Genomic DNA, 23,262 nt, shown 5'->3' on the forward strand with positions numbered 1-23,262 from the left:
GGGGGAAGGCTGAAGGCTTTGCTTAGGAAGGAAGCCCCTCCTCGCCAGCCGGGGCTGATGTGCCACGCAATGAACACGCCTCCCCCGCCCCCACAAGTGTGGGGTGGAAGGGAGGGAGGGAGGCAGGCCTCCTCCTCCCTCCCTCTGCTCCTCTCTTCCGTCCGGCCCATCCTGGGTCTCCCCTTCCCGCTCCTCCTCCTCCTCCTCCTCCTCCTCTATTGGGTCAAGATCCGAAGCCTGCCGTCCACCCCCTGCAGAAAGGAAGAATTAGCACAGGATGCCACAACTGAAGGCAGGATGCACCTAGGGATGCCCACTTTTTCCTTGCCCAAGAGCCGCCCCGGCTCTATTTATTTATTTTTATTTATTTTGATTTGTCAAATCGCTTACGAGATAATAGGTGTTAAGTGTAAACATGAGTTAAGAATACAGGACATAGGTACGAATGAACGGGGACATTAGGACAGGGACGGGAGGCACGTGGGGCATTTATCACCCCCCCTCAATCTCACAGCCCCCCCAGAACCCCAATCCAGCACCAACTCCTGTTTTTTTCTAGGGTTTTGGAGCCCAGGTTTTCCCAGGCTGTCTGCTCAGCCTGATGGGAACTGGAGTCCCAAAGGAAGCGTTGGGAAAGCAGGGAGGTTGAAATCAGCCGGGGTTTTCTCCCCTGCCTTTTTGCAACCGGTGTGTTGTAGGGGTTCAGGGAGCTGCTGGTGATAAAGAGCCTTCTACATAAGCTCAGAGGCCCTTTGCCTTCAAGGAAAGCCCCAGGAGCTCTCTGCAGAGGTCTTTTGCTGCCAAGACAGGGCGTTCTGCACAGGCTCAGAGACCCTGTGCCTAGACGGAGCCCTTAAGAGAAACCCTCCACACAAGCTCAGAGCCCTTGTGCCTTGAAGGAAAGCCTCGGGCGAAGAGGAGCGCGCTGCAGAGGCTCAGAGGGCTCCTGCTGTCGATAAGAGCACTCTGCACAGGCTCAGAGACCCTGTGCCTTGAAGGAAAGCCTCGGAGAAGAGGAGCGCGCTGCAGAGGCTCAGAGGGCTCCTGCTGTCGATAAGAGCACTCTGCACAGGCTCAGAGACCCTGTGCCTTGAAGGAAAGCCTCGGGCGAAGAGGAGCGCGCTGCAGAGGCTCAGAGGGCTCCTGCTGTCGATAAAGAGCACTCTGCACAGGCTCAGAGACCCTGTGCCTTGAAGGAAAGCCTAGAGGGCGCTGCAGAGGCTCAGAGGGCTCCTGCTGTCGATAAGAGCACTCTGCACAGGCTCAGAGACCCTGTGCCTTGAAGGAAAGCCTCGGGAGAAGAGGAGCGCGCTGCAGAGGCTCAGAGGGCTCCTGCTGTCGATAAAGAGCACTCTGCACAGGCTCAGAGACCCTCTGCCTTCAAGGAAAGCCCCGGGAGCAGAGGAGCGCTCTGCACAGGCTCAGAGACCCCTGCGCCGAGACGAAACCCTTCAAGAGAAGCCCGCCCGCCCAGGCTCAGAGACCTGGGAGAGAAGAAGAAGAAGAAGAGGCGCGCTCTGCCCATGCCCAGAGGCTATCTCCCCAGCGTCTCTTCCCTTCCTCTACGGAGGCTCAGAGGCCGCCTCTCCGCCGCCAGGGGACCCCCGAGGCCTCGGGACGCTCCGAGCCCGCAAGAGGACGAGGAGGAGGGAGCCGCCAACGCCCCGCCCGGGACCGCCCCAGACGGAGGAGAAGAACAAGCAGAAGCGGCGGAAGAAGAAGGAGGAGGAGGAGAGGCGGAAGGCCGGGCGACTAGGCCGCGCCGACGCCGGGGACTCGCGTAGCCGCCGCCGCCGGGGCGCGCCATGAGCTAGCGCGGCCGCCCCGATGTGGCTGCAGCAGCGGCTGAAGGGCCTGCCGGGGCTGCTCTCCAGCAGCTGGGCGCGTCGCCTGCTGGCCCTGCTGGCCTTCCTGCTGGCCGCCTCCTGGTACCTGGGCGGCGCCTGGCCGCGCCTCCTGCTTCGGCTGCGGCCCGGAGGAGCCTCGGGCGGCGCGGCGGGGCTGTGCCTGCAGGCCGAGACCCGCGCCTGGAGAGAAGCCCGGCTGCTGGGGGAAGGCCCCGGCCAGGGGCCCCCGGGCCTGGTGGGCAACGGGCACCTGCTGCTGGATGCCCAGGCCAACCGCCTCTGGGTGGCCCCCCCGGGCGTCCCCCCTGGCCCGGCTTGGCCCACCGACTACGGCCCTTTGGCTCAGCTGCGGGGCCCGGCCGGGGCCGAGAGCGAGGCGGGGGCCTCCGCCCTGCTGCCCAAGGAAGGGGCCTTGCGGAGGGTCCGCTGCGTCCAGCCCGGGGGTCCCGGCGGGGCTTGCGTGACCGTCCGGGAGGAGCTGCTGGCCCACCGGGGACGCCCCCACCTCTACCTGCAGCGCCTGGTGGTGGACAATCCGACTGACCGGCTGGTGGCTTTGGAAGTGACCGGTCCGGGTTCTTCGTCCTCTTCCTCCTCTTCCTCGGGCCGTTCCTTTGCCACCAGCCTGGAGAAAGCCGGTGACCGGCAGTTCTTCCTGTCCTCGGGCCGGGCGCTGCAGCCGGCCGGAGAGAAACTGGTGCTGGTGGTGGCAGCGGCCAAGAAGCTGGTCAGCCGGGTGCAGGTGGCGCCTAAGTCGCGCTTCGAGGAGACGCTGCTCTCCGTGGTGCTCAGCTCGGAGCCCATCGAGGCGGCCCAGCTGGACGAGACCTTCGGGCGGCTGCGGGAAGCGGCCAAGAGGGAGATGATGGAGGTGCTGCCCCTGCGGAGCGAGGAGCTGGTCCAGGAACACCGCCGGGCGTGGGACGAGCTCTTCATCTCAGGTGCGGGGAACGGCCGCTGGCTTGGACCAGCTGGCAGGGCAGCCTTGGCGCTGGGGCGCTGCCAACTTCCCATCTTGGACGGTGCTGTTGAATGTGGTGGTTCTCAGCAATGGGCCTTTTTGGTGCTTGGTACCAACCAGGTGCCACAGAGGTGTGGCAGTTTTAGAACAAGACAGGTTTCCTTCCAGCACAGGGGTCTCCAACCTTGGCAGCTTTTAAGACTTGTGCATTTCAACTCTCAGAACTCTTCGGCCGGCTCTGAAGTCCGCGAGTCTTAAAAGTTGCCAAAGTTTGGAGAAGACCCCCCTGCTCCAATGGTCCTACAAGCCAGCTTGGGGCTGTAGAACAGGCTGAAATTTACCACAAAACCTGTAAATGGCTCGAGGTTTGTTAAATCAAATTAGAGAATAGAGCTGGAGCTCATGATTGTCCTAAAGATGCTTTTTTCCAAAAGACTTTCTTAGTTTTTCTTTTTTCCTTGAAAACGTTTAGCTTCTCACCCAAGAAGCTTCTTCGGTTCTGAAGAAGAACCGAAGAAGTTTCTTTTTTTTAAAAAAAAAAGAATTTTATTTCAGTTTTCACAAAACAAGGAAAAATAAAACATCTTTTTTTAGTGAACAGCTTGGTTCTAGGTTTTCAAATCTCCATACAGATAAAAATATCAGTTACATATTCATATTTTATCTTTCACATTCAATTTCATGTCTTATCGCTACTTTAAATGTTCTTTATTAATTTTTCCCTTCAAATACTTCCCTCAGGCTTATTTTATAACTCTCTCATTCATGTCTAAATCTATTACATATCCTTTTCAAGGTTTTCATATTTTCAAAATAATTATACTTTTATCTGTCCTGTGTACAATTTCAATCCATATCCACATTTCAAACATTACAAAACAAGGTTTCCCCTATAGTTGCCAATTAAAGTGTGTCACCTTCATATAGTTGATTCTGAAGAAGCTTCTTGAATGAGAAGCGAAACGCTTTCAAGGAAAAAAAAGAAAATCCAGTTGAAAAAGCACCTTTGGGACATAATCAGAATAGAGTTAGAAGGGACCTTGGAGGTCTTCTAGTCCAGCCCCCTGCTTAGGCAGGAGACACTATACCATTCCAGACAAGTGACTGTCCAGTCTCTTCTTAAAAACCTCCAGTGATGAAGCACCTAAAACTTCTGGTGGCCAGCTGTTCCACTGGTTAATTCTCTGCCCTGTCAGGAAGTTTCTTCTTAATTCAGGTTGCTTCTCTCCTCCATTAGTTTCCATCCGTTGTTTCTTGTCCTGACTTCTGGTGCTTTGGAAAATAAGTCACTTACACCCTCTCCTTTTGAAATGGTTTCTTGGTAGGCAAGATTTAGGAAGTCTGCAAAAACCACAAGTCGGAGCTGTGGGGAACAGATTTTTGTTTCTGGGGATAGAAATCTTGACGTTTTCTCCCCCAAAGTAGTAGTATATCTGAGCCGTGGTATCTTCTACTCGTGTTCCCGGGGAATTGGCACAGCTCAATTCAAAGGCCTGCCTCTCCAGAGCGAGAATGTAGAAATTGCCTTGTTGGGTCAGAATATTCTACTGTATAATCAGAATTATTCATGTAAAAATACGGTGATGGTTATAAAGGCCGGAGCAAGTGTGGAGTACAGCTAAGTCTTCAATTTAGAAGTACAGCTGAGCTAAAAGTTCTGTTGCTAAGTGTGATAGTTGTTAAATTGAGTTTTGCCCCGGTTTACACCCTTCCTTGCCATAGCTATTAAGTTCAATTGCACAGTGGTTTAAGTTAGCAAGGTACCGTCAGGATTCCAGCAATCGCCCTAATTAAATCATTGATTCTCAGGCCAAATTTCAAAAACCTTCAAAGGATCCATTAGAGGCGACAATACTGGCCCTGCCCTGTATGAACTCTGGCCTAGGTCATTTACAGTCCCCTGTGACCCTGTTTTTCCCCCCACACCTGGGTGTGTCATCAATCAGATTCTCCAACTGAGCACCTTCACCGGCTAAGTGTCCCCATTCACGTTCTCCAATTAAATATATTCGCAGGCCAAAGCTCCGGTATCTTAGTTTTTTTTAAAGATAAAGAGTTGGAACGTACTTCCGCTTTGCGCACTGCTCTTCCAGATTTCCTTCTCTCCGCCCCCTACCCCCTTTTTTTTATAGCAACTGCTAAAACAGGCATAGGAATGTTTTATGAGTTGACGCAAGGTGGTTACTTCGCTTCTCCCGGTTGCTTGGCACCTTGGGTTTGTTCGGGTGACCACAGGGAAGCTGCAGTGGCCAGGAAATGTGGGAAATGGTCATGTTTCACTCCCCCGCCCCCCCCAGTGCTGTTGTTAAGTTTGAACGGCTACTAAACAAACTTGTAAGTCGAGGAGCTAACTCAGAGGCCTCCAAAACTTGGCAACTTTTAAGACTGATGGATTTCAACTCCCAGAATTCTCCAGCCAGATTTTTGGAAGTTGAAGTCCACAAGTCTTAAAGTTGCCAAGTTTGGAGACTCCTTGTTATGCTACTTTCTACTTTCAATACTGTGAAAGGATCGAGTATTTCCCAAAACATATTATCTTTCTCAGCCCAATTTCCTATTTCCATACTCTGCATCATGTTTCACAAGAACATAAAAGTCCCCTTAATCTTTCTGCTGTTTTTTTTTTTAAGTTTTGAGAATGGATTATCAGCACCTAAATCTCTCTATTCCTAAAACAGTGGAATGCATCTCTTTACAAGTGTAGTAGCTTCTGGAGCAACTACCACAAAGTCTTTGAACAGGGAGATACGTGGAGGAAAACGCGTGAAAAACAAGAGGGGAATAGAGACAACCCATAAAGTGAGGTTACTGGTACCTGGATTATATTTTTGTTAACGGTCCTCCCTTCCATTTGCTGATTATTATTCACTTGAGCTCTCCTGAAGACTCCCTTCTCCCCCAACCCACAAGTTGAAGTCCCCAAGTCTTAAAGTTGCCAAGTTTGGGGACCCCTGACCTAACTGGTACAGGCCATGGGAAGGTTTCTCACTTCTTAGAGAAGTAGGGAGAAGGTAGAGAAAGTCCTCGCTAGGTAACGATGCGAGAATTTTAATGGTGGACTTTTATTCCCTTTATTATACAAGACTTATTATTATCTTATTGTCCAAGGTTGTTTATTCCAGAGGAGGACAGAGCTTCAGACGTGGGTGGAACAAATGGTGGGAGAGTATATTCCATTTAAACCGGATTTTTTTTTTCCTGATTATTATTAGGAGGAACAGCCGACAGGGAGTGGAAGTGTGGCTAGGAATCTAGGAATAATATCAGAAAGCTATAGGGAGAATTTAATGTGTGTAATCGTACATGTATTGACGGCAGCTAGAATAATATATGCACAATATTGGAAAAAATGAAAACGTATCTCCAGAAACAGAGATAATAAGAAAAATTATGGCACGTGCAGAGTCAGATAGGTTAATTCTAGAATTAAAAGACAAAGGAGAATCTTAAATATTATGAAATATGGAATAAATGTTATCGATGGCTATATAAAAGAAGACAAGGTCGGAGCAGTAGTAGTTATGACGATTAGAATAATTAGTAAATAAATATATCAAAAGGAGATATAAACGATGAAATAAAATGTATATATGTGTAACAGTTGTAATGCTAGATCAGTTACCTAGCCTTGTATTCTTATAATTAAAATAAAAAATATTTTTTAAAAAAAAAGCGCTGAGAGATCTTTTTGCCTTTCAGGTGTGGAAATGCGCAAGATCACCGACGCTCACACCCCCTCCGGCGACACCGTCAACCTGACGCTTTACTTCGTCCTCTCCACCACCCCGGCTCCCCTCCTGGACCCCCGCCACGGCCCCGAGGAGAAGGAGAAAATGGAGGCCACGCTGAACTACGCCGACCACTGCTTCAGCGGCCACGCCACCATGCACGCCGAGAACCTGTGGCCCGGGCAGCTGTCCACCGTCCTGCAGGTTTTGCAGCTGTCCAACCTCTGGAAGCTGACGCTGCAGAAGCGCGGCTGCAAGGGGCTGGTGGCCGCCGGGGCCCACGGCCTCATGCAGGGGATGGTGCTGAGCTTCGGCGGGCTGCAGTTCACCGAAAACCACCTGCAGTTCCAGTCCGACCCGGAGGTCCTCCAGAACAGCTACGCCTTGCGGGGGATCCGTTACAACAAGGACCTGATCAGCCTGGCGGTGTTGCTGGATGCCGACAGCAAGCCCTTCCTGCACGTCTCCGTCAAGTTCCAGGAGAAGCCGGTGAAGCTGTACGCCTGCGAGGGCGGCTGCGCCAACGACCCCGTGGAGCTGACCTCCCAAGCGCACGGCCACACCTTCCCCGTCATGGTGACTCAGCCCATCACGCCGCTGCTCTACATCTCCCCCGACCTGGTGCACCTGCAGGACCTGCGCCACACCCTCCACCTCAAGGCCATCCTGGCGCACGAGGAGCACATGGCCAAGCGCTACCCGGGCCTCCCTTTCCTCTTCTGGTTCAGCGTGGCCTCCCTCATCACCCTCTTCCACCTCTTCCTCTTCAAGCTCATTTACAACGAGTATTGCGGGCCGGGGGCCAAGCCGCTCTTCCGGAGCAAGGTGTAAAAACAAGGCCTTCGGACCAGGCTCGGCTGGATGGCCGGAGCTGCCCGGGGGGCTGCGCTTCTTCGACCCGGAACGCCGGCCCGGGAAGCAGGACACCTCGTAGGAGCTGAAGAAACAAGCAGCAGCCTCCGTGCGAGGGTGTGCGTGCGTGTGTGTGTTTGTGTGTTTGCACACCTGTGCAACTTGCACGCTTGCCTTTTCTGGAAGACGAGATCTCGAGGGAGGGAAGCCAATTAAAAAGAAAAAGGGCCGGCTTGCAAATAAAGTGGTTCTTCTACCAAACGATTCAGGGTTCTATAATTGTGGTTGTCACAGTTCTGCTCAGAAAAAAAGGAGGTGGACGGGAGGTAGTGAGATGGGGGGGGGGCTGGATCAGGGGTGCCGAGGCTGACACCCCCAAGGATGAAGCAAGGGCCTCGCTGTGTTCCCTCCCTTGTACGAGTATCCCAGGAGGAAGGAGGTGGGGAGATGCTCCTTTGGGGGTTGGGAAGCTTGGCACAATTGACCAGACTCTTCCCAAAGTGCATTTTTATGCGGAGTTAAAAAATCAAACCTCCTTACCTTGCTTCTCTGTCTCTCTTCTCTCTTCTCTCTCTCCCTCCCTCCCTCTCTCTCTCTCTCTCTCCTTTCTTTCCTCTCTCTCTCCTCTCTCTTCTCTCTCTCTTCTCTCTCTTCTCTCTCTCTCCCCCGCTTAGCTATTCAACTGAAGAGCAGAGATGGGGAAGCGCAAAGATTACCCAACTGGAATTGAACCAGGGACAGGATTCTGGGTCTGCGGTCAGGCGGGGGAAACGGCCTCTCCTCTTGACCTGAAAAACGCGTTTAAAAACAGGGCCAGGGAGTCAGTTGGAGATGCTCTGTGTGAAAGCGGCAGAACCAAGAAAATGAAACCGTGAGGAAGATAACACACACACACACACACACACACACACACACACACACACACCCTGTATCATACGTGCCTATTTACCGGAATCCGTGTGTTGTTTTTTTTCTGGGTCCCTTTGGCTTTTCCCTTCCTTTCAATTTGGTTGCTGAGAGAGAGAGGGGGAGAGAGAAAACGAAAGAAAGAAAAAGAGGGAGAAAAAGAGGGAGAAAGGAAGAGAAGGAGAGAGAAAAAAAGAAAAAAAGCAAGAAAGAAAAAGAAGGAAAGAGAAAGAGCGAGAAAGAGAGGGAGAGAGAAAGAAAGGAAAAGTAATAAGCATTGGTAATAAGCACCGCAGATACTCTTAAGCAGGGGCCTTCAAACTTGGCAAGTTTAAGACTTGTGGACTTCAACTCCCAGAATTCCTGAGCTACCATGACTGGAGGAGGAATTCTGGGAGTTGAAGTCCACAAGTCTTAAACTTGCCAAGTTTGAAGGCCCCTGCTCTTAAGATACTCATTCCCACCCTGTTCCTGCATTCCAAAACTTTCTGTGGAAATTGGAGAGCAATTTGATCTCATCATTAAAGCAGTTAAAAAGAGATTCTACCTGTGTGTGTGCGCGTGCGTGCATGGAGACGGGGTGTGTGTGCAGGTGCATTTTTCAAACACCGGGTAAACAAAAGGAAGACAAAACAGTCCAGAAAAAAAAAACACCTCAGGGCTCTCCAGAATCAGTTGCTTTGTTTAAGCAAATCAACGACTTTGGTCTTTCCTAGAGAAGAAGGGGGAAAGCCCCACAAAACAGCATCGTTTGTGTTATATTTGTGTGTGTGTGTGTGTACACTTTCCTGCACAGGAGGTGCAAATGGAACACAACTATTGGAGGTGCCCCCGGGTGGCCTAGCTGTGTCCCAACCCCAAAGACCTTCCCTACGGCTTTTGTTCTTTGTTGAAAAATACTTGAAAAAAAAAATGTGCATTAAGGATTATTTTATGTAGGTGGAAAGCGATGAGGAGGCATTTAACCATCAGCGCAGGCACCTTTGGGTTTGAATGGTTCTTGCTTAGCTTTGGTTCCAAACCCCTAAATTGAGCGCCATCTCATTTCTTAACTTATTGTTGGTGGGTTTCGGGCATCCATTTTGTTAAACCATTTTCGGGCCGAAGAACAGCCAACTTCGAATGGACCTGGACTTAAACATTTAACTCCCGCTTTGATCTAACACTGATAATGGGAGTTGTCGATTTTTTTTCTCTGAAAATCGTACCACAAAAATACCACAATTTTAATTACTTTTATTGGGGGGGGGGAGAGGCTGTTGAGTTCATCTTTCACCAAGCTTGTTGCAGAGTGTTCTGGCTTTTTGTTTTGTTATGTTTTTTTTTAATTCTAGAGAGACTTAATGGATTTTTTTTTTTCCTGGTGATTTTGAAAACAATTGATGTGATTATTTTAAGATACCAAAGGTGGCGGGTTTGGGGTTGTTGGTTTGTTTTCTTTTTGTAAGAAATAAAAACTGTTTCAAATCTGTACTCGATGTCTCTTGCTGGCTTTGTTCTTTCTTAAGCCCTGGTTTTGCTCTGGAACTTATTTTCTTTTTCTTGACTGTAAACAAGAAAGGCTCTTGAATTGCATCCCAGATTCCAGAAAGTCTGTTCGATGCCTCTAATTCCCATCACCTTTTATCCTGAGCTTCGTAACACTTTTATTGCAGAGGTCTCCAACCGTGGGTAACTTTTAAGACGTGTGGACATCAACAATTCCTCAGCCAGAATTTCTCAGTTCACAAATCTTAAAAATTGCCAAGTTTGGAGACCTCTGCTTTAATTCTATTGGTAGAAAAGGAAATTTGTGGCTCCAGATCTCATCAGCCAAGAAAGGAAAAGAGGGAGAGAAATTCACACTGCAAAATCAGGTGCTCTGACTTACCTGCTTACCCTTGTCGTGCCCCTGTTGGAGACTGACTCCAAGGGAGAGGAGGAACAGCCGACAGGGAGTGGAAGTGGAGCTCCGGAGGTTGTGGAGGAGGCTGGGCAGTCAAAGGAAGACCCAGGCCTATCCCCTCTCCGTCCTAGGGCATGAAAGGAGGAGAGGATAAGGGAGAGACCTGAATTCTACAGGGGGAGGAAATGGCCTTGATCCTCTTCATGGGCTGCAGCTGTGAGAACTGGTTAAAAGGACAGACATGCGTATGGGCCAGTGCTGGAAACAAAGCATGGAAATATCTCTGTTGTTCCTCTCTGAGTTTGGCATCCTTCCCAGTGTGTGTTCCGATATCTGTGGATGTCTTCAAGCCCTTATCTTGCCTGGTTCCCTTAATTGCATCAGTGTGGTTTGTGTTGTTTTTATTCTTTATAATTTATAGGCATTTTTAGTTTAAACGGCATTTCCTCCTTCTCGTAACTGTTTGTGGGGGAGTTTTTTGTCTCCAGTCAAAGGATATTTGGAGCTTTGAATCAAAGTGAAGGAATAAAAAGGGGCTTCACCTGTTTTTGTGACTGTGCTTATTTTGTATCCCACTCTGGGTCATCACAACCCTTTTCAACGGACGGTCCTCGAATTGCGACCACAATTGAGCCCAAAACTCACATTCTACGGGAGGCTTTTGTTAGGTGGGTTTTACCCCATTTTTATGAGCTTTCTTGCCACGGTGGTTAAGTGAATCGCTGCAAGGTATTAAAATTAGTGAGATGGTCCTTATGTGAATCTGGCTTCCCTGGAGATCACAGGAGGAGATTGCGTGACACACACACACCCCCGGGGACCTTGCAACCGTCATAAGTGTGAGTCAGTTGTCAAGCATCTGAATTTTGTTCAGCGGGAATAACAGAACAACAGATTTGGAAGGGGCATTGGAGGTCATCTAGTCCAACCCCCACCCCCACCCCAACAGGAGACCCTACACCATTTCGTAGGGATGTTGCAACGTCCGTGTGAAAAATGGCCGCAAGTCCCTTTTTCAGTGCCATCGTAACTTTGAACAGTCACTAAACAGTTACAGGGCTACCTAGACTTGAACCCTGGGCCATATCTAACAAAGTGAAATTCAGTGTAGAGGAAAGTAAAGTCCTACACTTAGGCAAGAAAAGCCAAAAGTGCACATATAAATTGGGTGAAACCAGGCTTAATAGCAGTAGCTGTGAGAGGGATCTTGGAGTCTTTGTGGACAACCAGCTAAATAGGAGACAACATTGTACAGCAGCAGCCAAAAAAGCCAATGCAATCCTAAGTTGCATTAACAGAGGGATACAATCAAGATCAAGGGAGGTACTAATACCACTGTATAAAGCCTTAGTAAGGCCACACCTAGAGTTCTGCATCCAGTTTTGGTCACCCCACTATAAAAAAGATGTTGAGATTCTAGAAAAAGTGCAGAGAAGAGCAACCAGGATGATTAGGGGACTGGAGGTTAAAACATACGATGAATGGTTGCAGGAACTGGGCATGGCTAGTCTAGGGAAGAGAAAGACCAGGGGAGACATAGAATAATAGAATTGGGACCTTGGAGGTTATCTAGTCCAACCCCCCAAGCAGGAGAGTCTATTCCAAATATTAGCCTCTACCTGGGATTGAACTGACAAGCCTCCTGTGAGGCGAGAGTTCTACCTCTAGGAACATGATAGCAATAGCACTTAGACTTATATACCGCTTTATAGTGCTTCCCAGCCCTCTCTAAGTGGTTTACAGAGTCAGCATATTGCCCCCAACAATTTTTGATCCTCATTTTATCCACCTCGGAAGGATGGAAGGCTGAGTCAACCTCGAGCCTGGTGGGATTCGAACTGCCAAATTGCAGGCAGCTAATAGTCAGCAGAAGTGGCCTGCAATACAGCCCTCTAACCACTGCGCCCCCGAATCTTCCAATATTTGAGGGGCTGCCCCAGAGAGGAGGAGGGGGTCAAGTTGTTTTCCAAGGCCCCCGAAGGCCAGACAAGGAATAATGGACGGAAACGGATCCAGGAGAGATTCAACTCTAGAAATAAGGAGAAACTTTCTGACAGAACAATCAACCAACAATGGAACAGAAGTTGCCTTCAGAAGTTGTGGGAGCTTCATCCCTGGAAGCTTTCAAGAAGAGACCGGACTGCCCTCTGTCAGGAATGGTGTAGGGTCTCCTGCTTGGGTGGGGGGTTGGACTAGATGACCTACAAGGCCCCTTCCAACTCTGTCAATCTGTATCTGTTATCTATATTTCCTTCCTGCTTCAAATGCCCTGTAGTGTGGGGAGCATCCTTGTTTCTTCGCTCTGTAACTCAAAAAAAAGAAAGAAAGAAAGAGCTAGAAACCCTAGAATAGGCTGAGACCAGTTTGAAGAGCTGCACTCTTCCCAACGCAGAATCAAAGAAGCTTCTTCTTCCTACTCAACTCCATCGCCTTGCCCCAAAGTCTGGGCCGCTGGAGACTCTAGATAATGTCGGGCACAGAAAGCCTGCGTTACCTTACTCCCTCGTCTTCCTATAAGGCGAAGCCAGACCCGAGCAAAGATTCGCTTGACTCCCAGAAGAGATTCTCTTCTCACAGGTGAGTGGGTTTTTTTTTTTAAGATGGAGAAGCTGGAAACAAAACCGTTTTACATTTTCAACCAAGGAAAGTACGTTGGATGTTTAGGGTTAAAGGGCTTGCAGAATCCTAAAGCAAAGTGTTTTTGTTTTTTTTAATTAATAAGCCTCCACCCATGGAAGGAACATTTTGAGTAACCTCCAACAAACCATTTTTAATCATCTGTTTCTTTTTTTTAAAATAAAAATCATGATTTGGGGGCTGGATTGGAATCTTGTTCTGGATCAAGAAAGCATCTTGGGTTGAAATAAGTTTTATATCTCAAGTCGCCGTCTGCCCAAGAGGAGGTGGGTTTCCCACTTTAAATGGGGGTCCTTAACCAAGATTGAAACAAATCTAATTGAATAATTCATTTGCCCATCAACTGGAAAAAAAAATAAGACAACAAAAATTAACAATAGAGTCTGACGAAGCAGATAGACTTTAAGAAGGGAAGTATATAAACGTATCTATCTCAACTAGCCTTTTTTTAAAATTTAAAATTAATTTTTAAAGCAGTTGGTAAGTCCTGCATTTTGGGTTGGTCTGAAATGCAAACAATATAAAAAGAACTGAACTGTCTACATTTTTTTTTTTTTTTGGCTGGGGTTTTTCCAGCCATCAAATTCTCCACCATTTCAATGCATTTTTTTTTCTAGTTATTCTGCTAGTTCCCCTAATCCATCCATCTTATTTTCACCACCTGGCTTCTATTTTTCCTTCGTGCTACCTTCAAGCCATTTTCTAACCTCCATCGTGGAGCAAGTTTTAAACTGAAGTGCTGCTAATTCACAAATTCTATAGATAGATAGATAGATAGATAGATAGATAGATAGATAGATAGATATGGACAGACAGACACAGACAGACAAACAGGCAGACAGATATAGATGATAAATAGATAATTAGATATCTAGATAGATATGATAAATATAAATATATAATAGAGACAGAGATAATAAATAGATAATTAGATAGATGATAGATAGATAGATAGATAGATAGATAGATAGATAGATAGATAGATAGATAGATAGATAGATAGATAGATAGATAGATAGATAGATAGATAATAGACAGATAGACAGATATATATAGAGAGATAGAGATATAGAATAACTATTTCCTGGTTCTTCTTTCTATAATTTACAAAATAAAAGAACATCATTTTCACATCATTTAAAGCTATCTATAATTCTCCAGAGGAACGGAATACCCTCCTGAGAAATATGTAAATCAGGATGTATTTATGAGTCTGAGGCCAATTTTTGAGAATTATATAGCAAAAAAGGGAGAAAAGAAGTACAAGAAAAGAATGAATACGACCCTAGGTGTGTTTAAATGCCCACAATTGGAGAATTCCCTGCGTATAACTCATATAGCTGTGGTGGTGCATATGAGCGTGCCAAGCGTTACCCACCTTTGCACAGAGTATCCAACATGGCCGAGAGAAACAGATCTATTCACTTGGGCTCCCCTCATTCTGCAGCCCTGTCAAAATATTATTGGGAGGAACCTGAGCTGACCACAGAGGAAGAAGAACATGGGATTTGCTATTCACTTCGACGGGTTTTCCCTCCGCCTTCCTTCAGGTGTTCTTCCCCTCCGTCGGACTGCCACGCCAGGAAGACGGTGAGGCGGATCTTGGCCCTCTGCTCCATCTCCTTGTTCTCCTTGTTGGGAAACACCGCTCTGGACCTAAGCCCCATCCTGGAGTCCCGGAGGCATGTGGAAAAGGCCATCAGCAACCTCTCTTCGTGCCAGAGTTTCCTGGCGCTTTCCATGTTCAACCTCCTTGTCCAAGAACCAAATTGGCAAGGAGGAAGAAGAGGAGACATGGTTGAGGAGGACTCTCGGCCGGAAGACACGCTGGAGAGCTGGGTTGCCTTCTGCAAAGAATCCTGGTGCAACCATCATTTCAGCTGCCCGACTTACATACCCTCCATCAGGGAGGTCAACGGCACCGCTGGGATGGCATTCCCACCGTTCGACATGACTGCAAGAACCTTGGAGATCCTCCAGGAGCTTGAGGAGGGAGAGGCCCAAAAGAGGAGGTCAAATCCAGACTGGTTAGATGTGGTCTTTCTCAGGCTTCTCCTGAGAGCCAAAGGCAACATGCTACGGGCTCCAGAAACGTCCCGCGACCCTGAAGAGGCCCAAGCTTTGTGGCACCGGCTGTCTTCTCTTCTTCTTTCTTCTGTTTTCGTCTCAGAAAGCACCCAAGAATGTTGGGCTGAGCATCCTGACTTCTCCATCCTGGCCACCCACACGGTCACTCCTCCTCCAGGATTTCAATCCCTGTCCCCTCCTTTGATGGATGAATTTGACGTCCTCCAGAGATGCTTGCTTCAGAAAAGCCGGGAGCAGCTACAGAAGAAATCTAAGGATATCGTCTCCCTGGTCAGCCTCAAAATCACCCTCTTGGTGGTCACCAGTCTTATCTACCCGGCTGTCCTTTTTTCCTTCAAAGAGATGACCGAATGGATCCAAAATTATGCCAGGACCCTCAAGGAACGAACGGAGGATCTGAAACAGGAAAGGCAAATAGCTGAAGACCTTCTTCATCAAATGCTGCCCAAATCCGTGGCCAAACAGCTACGGAAACACAAGCATGTAGAGGCAGAAAATTATGACCAGGTAAGACAAGTTCTGAAGGGATCAGACCACTTGGTTATACCAAGAGCATCAAGCCCACCCCCCTGTTCCTTCCATCCCCAATTCTGTCGATACAAAATAATGATGCTCTTTATATCCGATTGGCCCATAATCAAAGAACTTTCAAAATTGGGACGTAATTATTAAACTCTTTGTTTCTCACCTGACTTTTATTTGTCGGTCCTCAGCTGTTCCCCTCTCACATGGGGAGGGAAACCCCCTCCCTTAATTAATTCCCCCCCTGTCTAATAAGTCTGCATTTCCATGAGTGCTGTCATCATTCCCCTAATTGGTCAATTACGGGTATGTGCAGCTGGAGGAGGTATACGGTTATCAGAAACCATCTGGAAATAATGGGGAAATTAAAAAACAGAACATCAAAATCCGGCTAGGCGGGTCTCGAGCAGAAACAGGAGCATGAGAAGAAAATTAAGGTTTCTGTGATAGGAGCCAGCCGTGTGCTGCAGCTGCTCAAAAAGCCAACGCAGTTCTAGGCTGCATTAACAGAGAGATAGAAATCATAGAATCAAGATCATGTAAAGTGTTAATACTACTTTATCAGGCCTTTGGTAAGGCCACCCTTGCAATCCTGCACCCAGTTTTGGTCGCCACGATGTAAAAAAGAGGTTGAGACTCTAGAAAGAGTGCAGAGAAGAGCAACAAAGAGAGTTAGCCTGCAGTTCTGCATTCAAATCACTGCACCATCATGGCTTCTGCCTCCTCCTCTTCCTCCTCTTCCTCCTCCTCCTCCTCCTCTTCCCTCCTCTTCCTCCTCCTCCTCTTCCTCCACCTCCTCTCCTCCTCTCTCCCTCCTCCTCTCTCCTCCTCCTCCTCCTCTTCCTCCTCCTCCTCTCCTCCTCCTCTCCCTCCTCCTCCTCCTTTCTCCTCCTCCTCCTCCTCCCTCCTCCTCTCCTCTCCTCCTCCTCTTCCTCCTCCTCCTCCTCCCTCCTCTCCCCTCCTCCTCCCTCTTCCTCCTCCTCCTCCTCTCTCCCCCCTCCTCCTCTCCTCCTCCTCCTCCTCCTCCTCCTCCTCCCTCCTCCTCCTCTCTCCTCCTCCTCCTCCTCCTCCTCCTCCCTCCTCCTCCTCTTCCTCCTCCTCTCTCCTCCCTCTCCTCCTCCTCCTCCTCCTCCTCCCTCCCTCCTCCTCCTCTTCCTCCTCCTCCTCCTCCTCCTCCTCTTCCTCCTCCTCTTCTTCCTCCTCCCAGGTGACCATCTTCTTTTCGGACATTGTGGGTTTCACCACCATCGCGGCCTCGTGCACCCCGCTGCAGGTGGTGGAAATGCTCAACAACCTCTACGTCTGCTTTGACACCAGGATCGACTCCTACGACGTCTACAAGGTCAGCCCACCTTCTTCTGCTGGGGGGGGGGGGGAAAGCAGAGGTTTTGCACCCCGTTGGGAAGAGCAGCTCAGTCTAGTCCAAGAACAAGTGGCTCTTGTAAAAGAAAACAAAAATACCACCAAAATCATAGGTAGTCCTCGTCTTATGACCACAATGGAGCCCCAAATTTCCGTTGCTAAGTGAGACAGTTGTTAAGTTGAGTTTTGCCCCATTTTACGACCTGTCTTGGCACAGTCGTTAAAGGAATTGCTGCAATCGTTAAGTTAGTGACGCGGCCGTTAAATGAATCTGGCTTCCCCACGGACTTTCCTTGTCGGAAGGTCGCAAAAAGGGGATGACGCGACCTCGGGACACTGCGACCGTCGTAAGTGCCAAGCATCCAAATTTCGATCATGGGACTGCAAAATCCCCCTTCCCTCCCCACCCCACTAACCTGCTTTCCAGCTCCGTTCTCCTGGGCAGGGCAACCCAAGGAGACCCAGCCCATCAGCTGGGACTCAGGAGGCAGAGAACAGATGGGGGCGGGGCCAGTCAGAGGTGGGATTGGCCGGTTCTCCGAACGACTCAAAATTTCTCCTACCGGTTCTCCAGATCCGGTCTGAACTGGCTGAATACCACCTCTGCATACCCCACTCCCATTACTGTTATCTGGTTGCGAGCAGGGGCTGCAAAGTGACTCAACCATGACAGGTCCCGATTTTCCTTGGGGCCCCAAGGTGGAAACCATCGGAGACGCCTACATGGTCGTGAGTGGCCTGCCTGAGAGGAACGGCACCAGGCACGCCCATGAGATCGCCAAGATGGCCCTGGATCTGGTAGCAGCGGTCCGGCAGGTTGCGATTCCCCACCTGCCAACCAGCAAGCTGCAGTTACGGGCCGGGATTCACACAGGTGAGCCGACTGTTGTGTCAGGGTTCCGGCAGTTACTCCAATTAAATCATGAGCCTCGAGCCATATTCCCAAAACTAAAGAGGATTTATTTGAAGGTAACATTCTACGTCCGGTACTAACCTGGCCGTAGCCAACTTTGAGATACGTAATTCACTGTCACCCTTGATCCTGCTTCCCCACCCCCACCCCTCTGGGTGTATCATCCAACGAAACACGTCCATAGCCAAGAGTCATCAATCATGCTCTCCAATTAGACTTTTGCACGGCAGAAGCTTCAGTCATCTAATCAGTCTTTGAAGAAAATATGAATGGAATGTACTCTCGATTCCACACTGCTTCCATACTCTTTGAAACTTTCCCACGCTTCTTTCTGTTGTCAACTGTAAAACGTGTATACAAAATGTTGTATGAGTTAACATGTTGCTTTACACCTGGGCTGAGGCCATCGGCCACGTGTGTGCCTACAACCTCTCTTTTCACCCCACCTTTCCTGCAGGGCCCTGCGTGGCTGGCATTGTCGGGCACAAAATGCCCCGGTATTGTCTCTTTGGTGACACGGTGAACACGGCCTCTCGCATGGAGTCAAGCAGTTTGCGTGAGTAGATAAAAAAAAAAAAAACCAACAAACTTTATTTGCAATGGATTAAAAAGATTAAAAAGATATAAACCTACGAGTATATATGTTTACTGTCCTATTAGTATGTTTACTATTTTTTATTTCTGTATACTCGTAGATATACCTTTCATGTAGGATAAATCAGTGAGGGATTTTAGGAAGTTTTCTCCTTCCTCTGCCATAAGTTGGTGAGGACTAGCTTCTTTTTTAAAAGAAAAGTTTTATTGATTTTCTATTGTTTACATTTTGTTAGCGCTTAATAATCATCATGTGGTCTGGGTTATTTTATCTGCTTAGCAGTACAGCTTCCATTCTTAATCTCCAACCCTTTTTTCCAACCACTGGTAGAATAAGTTCCATGTTTGATAATATTCTGTATCTTCTTTCTGTTTAATCTTCAATGTAAGTCTGTCCATTTCTGCACAATCCAGTATCTTCCTAATTATCTCTTCATCTCGTGCGCTTTCTTCATTTTTTCAATATTGTGTGAATATAATCCTCACTGCTGTTAATACATGCAATATTATTTCTGGTGCTGTACCTAATAGAAAAAGTTCAGGTTTGAAATATCATGATAAGGAAATATTTTCCTTATCGTCTTTTCTAGCCACTTTTTTTGCTTTAACACAGGTCCACCACATATGGTGATATGTGCCTGTCTTTTGGTTACATTTCCAACATTTGCTAGACATATTTTGAAACATTTTAGCTAATCTAGCAGGTGGTAAGTGCCATCTATAAAACATTTTATATAAGTTTCTTTATAAGAAGTTGCCATTGTCAATTTATAGTGTGATGACCTGGGGCATGGGACAAAGGCAACACAGTCAGATAATCAATAGGAGTCCCTTTATTGTCTCCAACTTTGCAGGGAACCGGAGTGTGGCTCCGTTGGCTGTGGAGGAAACTGGGGAAGAGCAAAGTCCGGCTGGGCAGAGCAGGGAAGAGGTAGAACAAGGGAGAAGAAGTTCAGAGAAAGACCCAAGCCCACCCCCTCTTCATCCTAGGGCAGCGGTCGCCAACCTTTTGGACCTCAGGGACCACCAAACTCATAATTTTAGATCCCGGGGACCACTAACCGGTTCTGTGGGCATGGCCTAATTTGTGGGTGTGGCTTGGTGGTCATGGCTTGTATGTAAATATTATAAATATTTATATAAATATTGAATTTTTTATAAAAAAAGAGCAACTTTTACCTAAAATCAGGCAAAGCAGGCAGGCAGATTGACTTGCTCACAGAATCACAGATTCATTCAGAGATCTATCTATCTGCCATCAGCTAGCTCAATCTGTCACATAAAATTTGCTTGCAAGCAAACTCACAAAATTAACTCACAACACACCATGTACGTAAATAGTGGATTTTTTATAAAAAAGAGCAAAGCAGGGAGGCAGATTGAGTTGCTCACAGAATCATTCAGAGATCTATCTATCTGCCGTCGGCTAGTTCAGTCTTTCAAATTTGCTTGCCGTGAGTCTGCACTGAATTTGCTTGCAAGCAAACCTTCAGTCCTGAGGGAGGTTCGGCTGTACTTAAAAGCAGAGCCGAAGATCTAAAGACTAGCTAGAAAGCAAGAAATCCAACCATTTTCTGATTCCTAGCTAATCTAAATCTCCTGACACAGCAGAACAGATGATGATCGGAAAAAGGAAAAATAACAATTTAGCAGGCAAGTTAAATTGTTAAGGGTAAGGAGTGAGTGGGCGGAGAAGGTTCCCACGGGCCATGTGGGTGGTGCAGCCTTGTGTTCCTGTGCAGCCTGGATTAATTGCTTTGGGGGGGGGTGCTCTGGGGGTGAGATTTCTCTGCGGCCTAGCAAAATTTTATCCACCGGTTGGCGACCGCTGTCCTAGGGCACACAGAGAGGAAGGGAGAAGAGAGCAACGTGGGTTGTGTGGCTTACGGGGGAGGAAAGGGCCCTGATTCCCTTCATTAGCTGCAGCTGGGAACACAGTGTATAAAAAAGGCAAGCTGCGTGCAGCAGGCTGTTGGGAGCAAATGTCACTTTATCTTGTATTGTCGTGGCTTATCTGTGTTCCTGGCGTCTTCCCAACTGTGTGAGTTTTGCTGTGCTTTCAAGTCTGAAATTCTTCCTCCTGCCCTGCCAAACTAATTACTTCAGTTTGGCTTGTTTGGACTTTAAGTTACAGTTTGTGTGTACCTTGTTTTGGACTTAATTTTCTGCAGTCCATGGCTGTTCCTGGGAGAGTTTTTCTCCAGCCAGAAGATAACCTGGACATTTGGGGCAAAGTTGGAACTAATAAAGGGACTCTTATTGCTTATCTGACTGTGTTGCCTTTGTGCCACGCCCCTTTGGGTCATCACAGCAGCGTTTTAAAAGGATATTTTTGATGATCCCTCCTTAGCCCAGAAAATACACATCAGCTCAGTCACCTACCAGGCTCTGCTTGAAGATGACGCCTACGAAATTGAGCTCAGAGGAGAAATTGAGGTGAAGGTTAGTATTTTCATTATTACCGTGTTTCCCCGAAAATAAGACCCTGTCTTATATTTTTTTTGCCACCAAAAAAGGCACCAGGTCTTATTTTCGGGGATGTCATCCACTGACTAACCCAGGGATCTTCAAATGTGACAGCTTTAAGACTTGTGGACCAACTCCCAGAATTCCTCCTCCGGTCACGTTAGCTTAGGAATTCTAGGAGTTGAAGTCCACAAGTCTTAAACTCGCCAAGTTTGAAGACCCTTGGACTAAACCTCACTTGCGCGCGTCGCCCCCGGCCTCCTTTTCGCTGTCAGAGGCCTTCGGGAACTTGTTCTTCTACTGCCGGCAAGGCTTTCCTTAAGGCCTCTGCAGCCGATAACAAGAGCTTTGGATCGATCCTGAGCTTTGATCGATCACCTACAGAGGCCGTTAGGAAAGCCTTGCCAGCCTTGCCGGCTGCAGAAGAAACGGGCCGGCAAGGCAGGTGTCGTGGTATGCGAGGCCTGGCTACAACTGTCCAAAGGTAAGCAGTAGGGCAGCTCCACCCTCCACATCCCCACCTTAGCTTAATTTTTACTCATCCACTCTGGAGTGGGAGGGATCTTATTTAGGGCTTATTTTAGGGATAGGGCTTATATTGGGCGCACATGTAAAGATCAAGCTAGGACTTATTTTTAGGGTAGGTCGTATTTTTCAGGGAAACAGGATATTATTTGGGGTACCCTTAAAAAAAAAAAAGATTTTTTTGCTGTTCTTAACGGGAAGAAGCACAGCAAAAGGAGACTTCCCTACCCCAAACAGCTTACAGCCAGTCCTCAACTTACAACAGTTTGTTTACTGACCGTCCAAAGTTCCAACGGCGCTCATAAAAGGGACTTAGGACATCTCATCCTTGAAAATATCTCATCCTTGAAAAAAACATAGCAAGATTTTTGTTTGTCCCTCGAAATCTCCTAAGCTGTGGCTTCCCGGTTTACATTTTTAAAACGCTTCGTCCCAGGTGTTTCAAAATTAAACTCATTTTAGTTTTCTGCTCTGTGCGTGTTTGGCTGAATACCTCTCTCTCTCCCTCCCTCCCTCTCTCTCTCTCCGTCCCTCTCTCTTTCTCTTCTTCCCTTTGGAGGGCAAAGGGAAAATGAAAACTTACTGGTTGCTAGGAAATAAGAACTACAGCGTCCAAAATGACAGCCTTGTTTGCCACTGGAACCCGGGGATGTCTCAGAAAAAGAAGGCAGGGCAGAGCTCACCTTCCGGGCAGGAGGTATGCCGCTGAAGAGTCAAAGGGCAGGGACGGGACCTTTGGGGTCATCCAGCCTGACCCCGACAAAGCCAGGACTCTTCTTAACCCCACTGTCCCAAATTGTCGGTACAGGTTTAGCAGAAATACCTGCAAAATTGGCGGGCGGGGGGAGAGGCCAAAATGGTTTAAAACTGACCTGAATCATTTTCTTTTTCTCTCTCTTCAATCCCAGAAGAGTCCAGGCAGCGAGAGGCTCCCCGTCGCTTCTCACACGCGGCCTCCTTCCGCTATCCAGGCTGGGGTGCAGCCAGGCTCACCCGCTGGAGGGGAGCAAGACTTCCCGGAGTCCCTAGAGAGCCTCAAGACCCTCCCTCTTCATCCAGCCGACCCCTCGCCGTTCCGTTCAGATGGTGAGAAGGAGCCTTCGCTGCCGGGGATGGTGAAGGATGTCGAAGTGGGGACGCCCGGGGGGTTTTCCCACGGCACCCAAGGTTTTTAGCCTCTGCCTGTGCTTGGATGGGACGGCCACGAGGGGTCAGTCAAGGCCCAGCTGTCGCGCCTCGCCAGACTTATTTTAAACCTCTGCCATTGGATTGTTTTTCGGCTGTTGGAAAATATTTATTTATTTATTTTATTTATTTATTTGATTTGCCAATTGTTTACAAGATAATAAGTATAAGTGTATACATAGTTGTGAATACATGAAATGGGTACATATAAGAAAAATAAAAGAATAAGAGAAACAATAGGACAGGGACGGTAGGCACGTTGGTGCGCTTGTGCACGCCCCTACAGACCTCTTAGGAAAGGGGTGAGGTCAATAGTAGACAGTCTAAGGTTTTTGGGGTTTGGGGAAGAAACTACAGAGTCGGGTAGAGTATTCCAGACATTGACCACTCTATTGCTGAAGTCGTATTTCCTGCAATCAAGTTTGGTGCGGTTTACTTTGAGTTTGTATCTATTGTGTGCTCTTGTGTTGTTATGGTTGAAGCTGAAGTATTCACTGACAAGTGAATACTGGGGTGGAGGGAGAGTTGAGAATTGAGGATGACGTCCCCTGCGGTTTAGTGACTCTGAACAGCTCCAGGTGAACGGCGAGGATTGCAAATGTAGCAAATTCAGCTGGAAGGTCTTCTAGTCCAACCCCCGGCCCAAGTAGGAAACCGCATACCGTTTCAGACAAGGGACTGTACAGTCTCTTCTTGCAAGCCAAAACTATTTGTGCCTGCAAGCACAAAATGGCATCTAAAAGCTTTCCCTCCAGAGTCCCTTCTATTCTGTTCATTCTATTCTGTATTCT

At 48.0% G+C, this 23,262-nt stretch overlaps 2 protein-coding genes across 2 annotated transcripts; both read left to right on the forward strand.

Moving 5' to 3' along the window:
* Positions 1–1,672: 1,672 nt before the first annotated feature.
* KIAA2013 (KIAA2013 ortholog) lies at positions 1,673–9,767 on the forward strand. Its single transcript, XM_026691014.2, has 2 exons — positions 1,673–2,788; positions 6,508–9,767. The coding sequence occupies exons 1-2, from the start codon at positions 1,828–1,830 to the stop codon at positions 7,365–7,367; spliced, it is 1,821 nt and encodes a 606-aa protein (XP_026546799.1). The 5' UTR covers positions 1,673–1,827; the 3' UTR covers positions 7,368–9,767.
* A 4,447-nt stretch (positions 9,768–14,214) lies between these two features.
* On the forward strand, positions 14,215–22,461 carry LOC113430249 (uncharacterized). The gene is made up of 7 exons (XM_087944706.1): positions 14,215–15,411; positions 16,634–16,768; positions 17,488–17,662; positions 18,159–18,257; positions 20,646–20,737; positions 21,846–21,983; positions 22,195–22,461. Exons 1-7 carry the CDS (start codon positions 14,215–14,217, stop codon positions 22,459–22,461), a joined length of 2,103 nt encoding a protein of 700 aa, XP_087800832.1.
* The last annotated feature ends 801 nt before the right edge of the window (positions 22,462–23,262 follow it).

This window comes from Notechis scutatus, chromosome 16 (assembly GCF_049901735.1).
Source record: "Notechis scutatus isolate UNSWTSFEM ecotype Mainland chromosome 16, rNotScu1.2, whole genome shotgun sequence".
NCBI lineage: Eukaryota > Metazoa > Chordata > Lepidosauria > Squamata > Elapidae > Notechis > Notechis scutatus.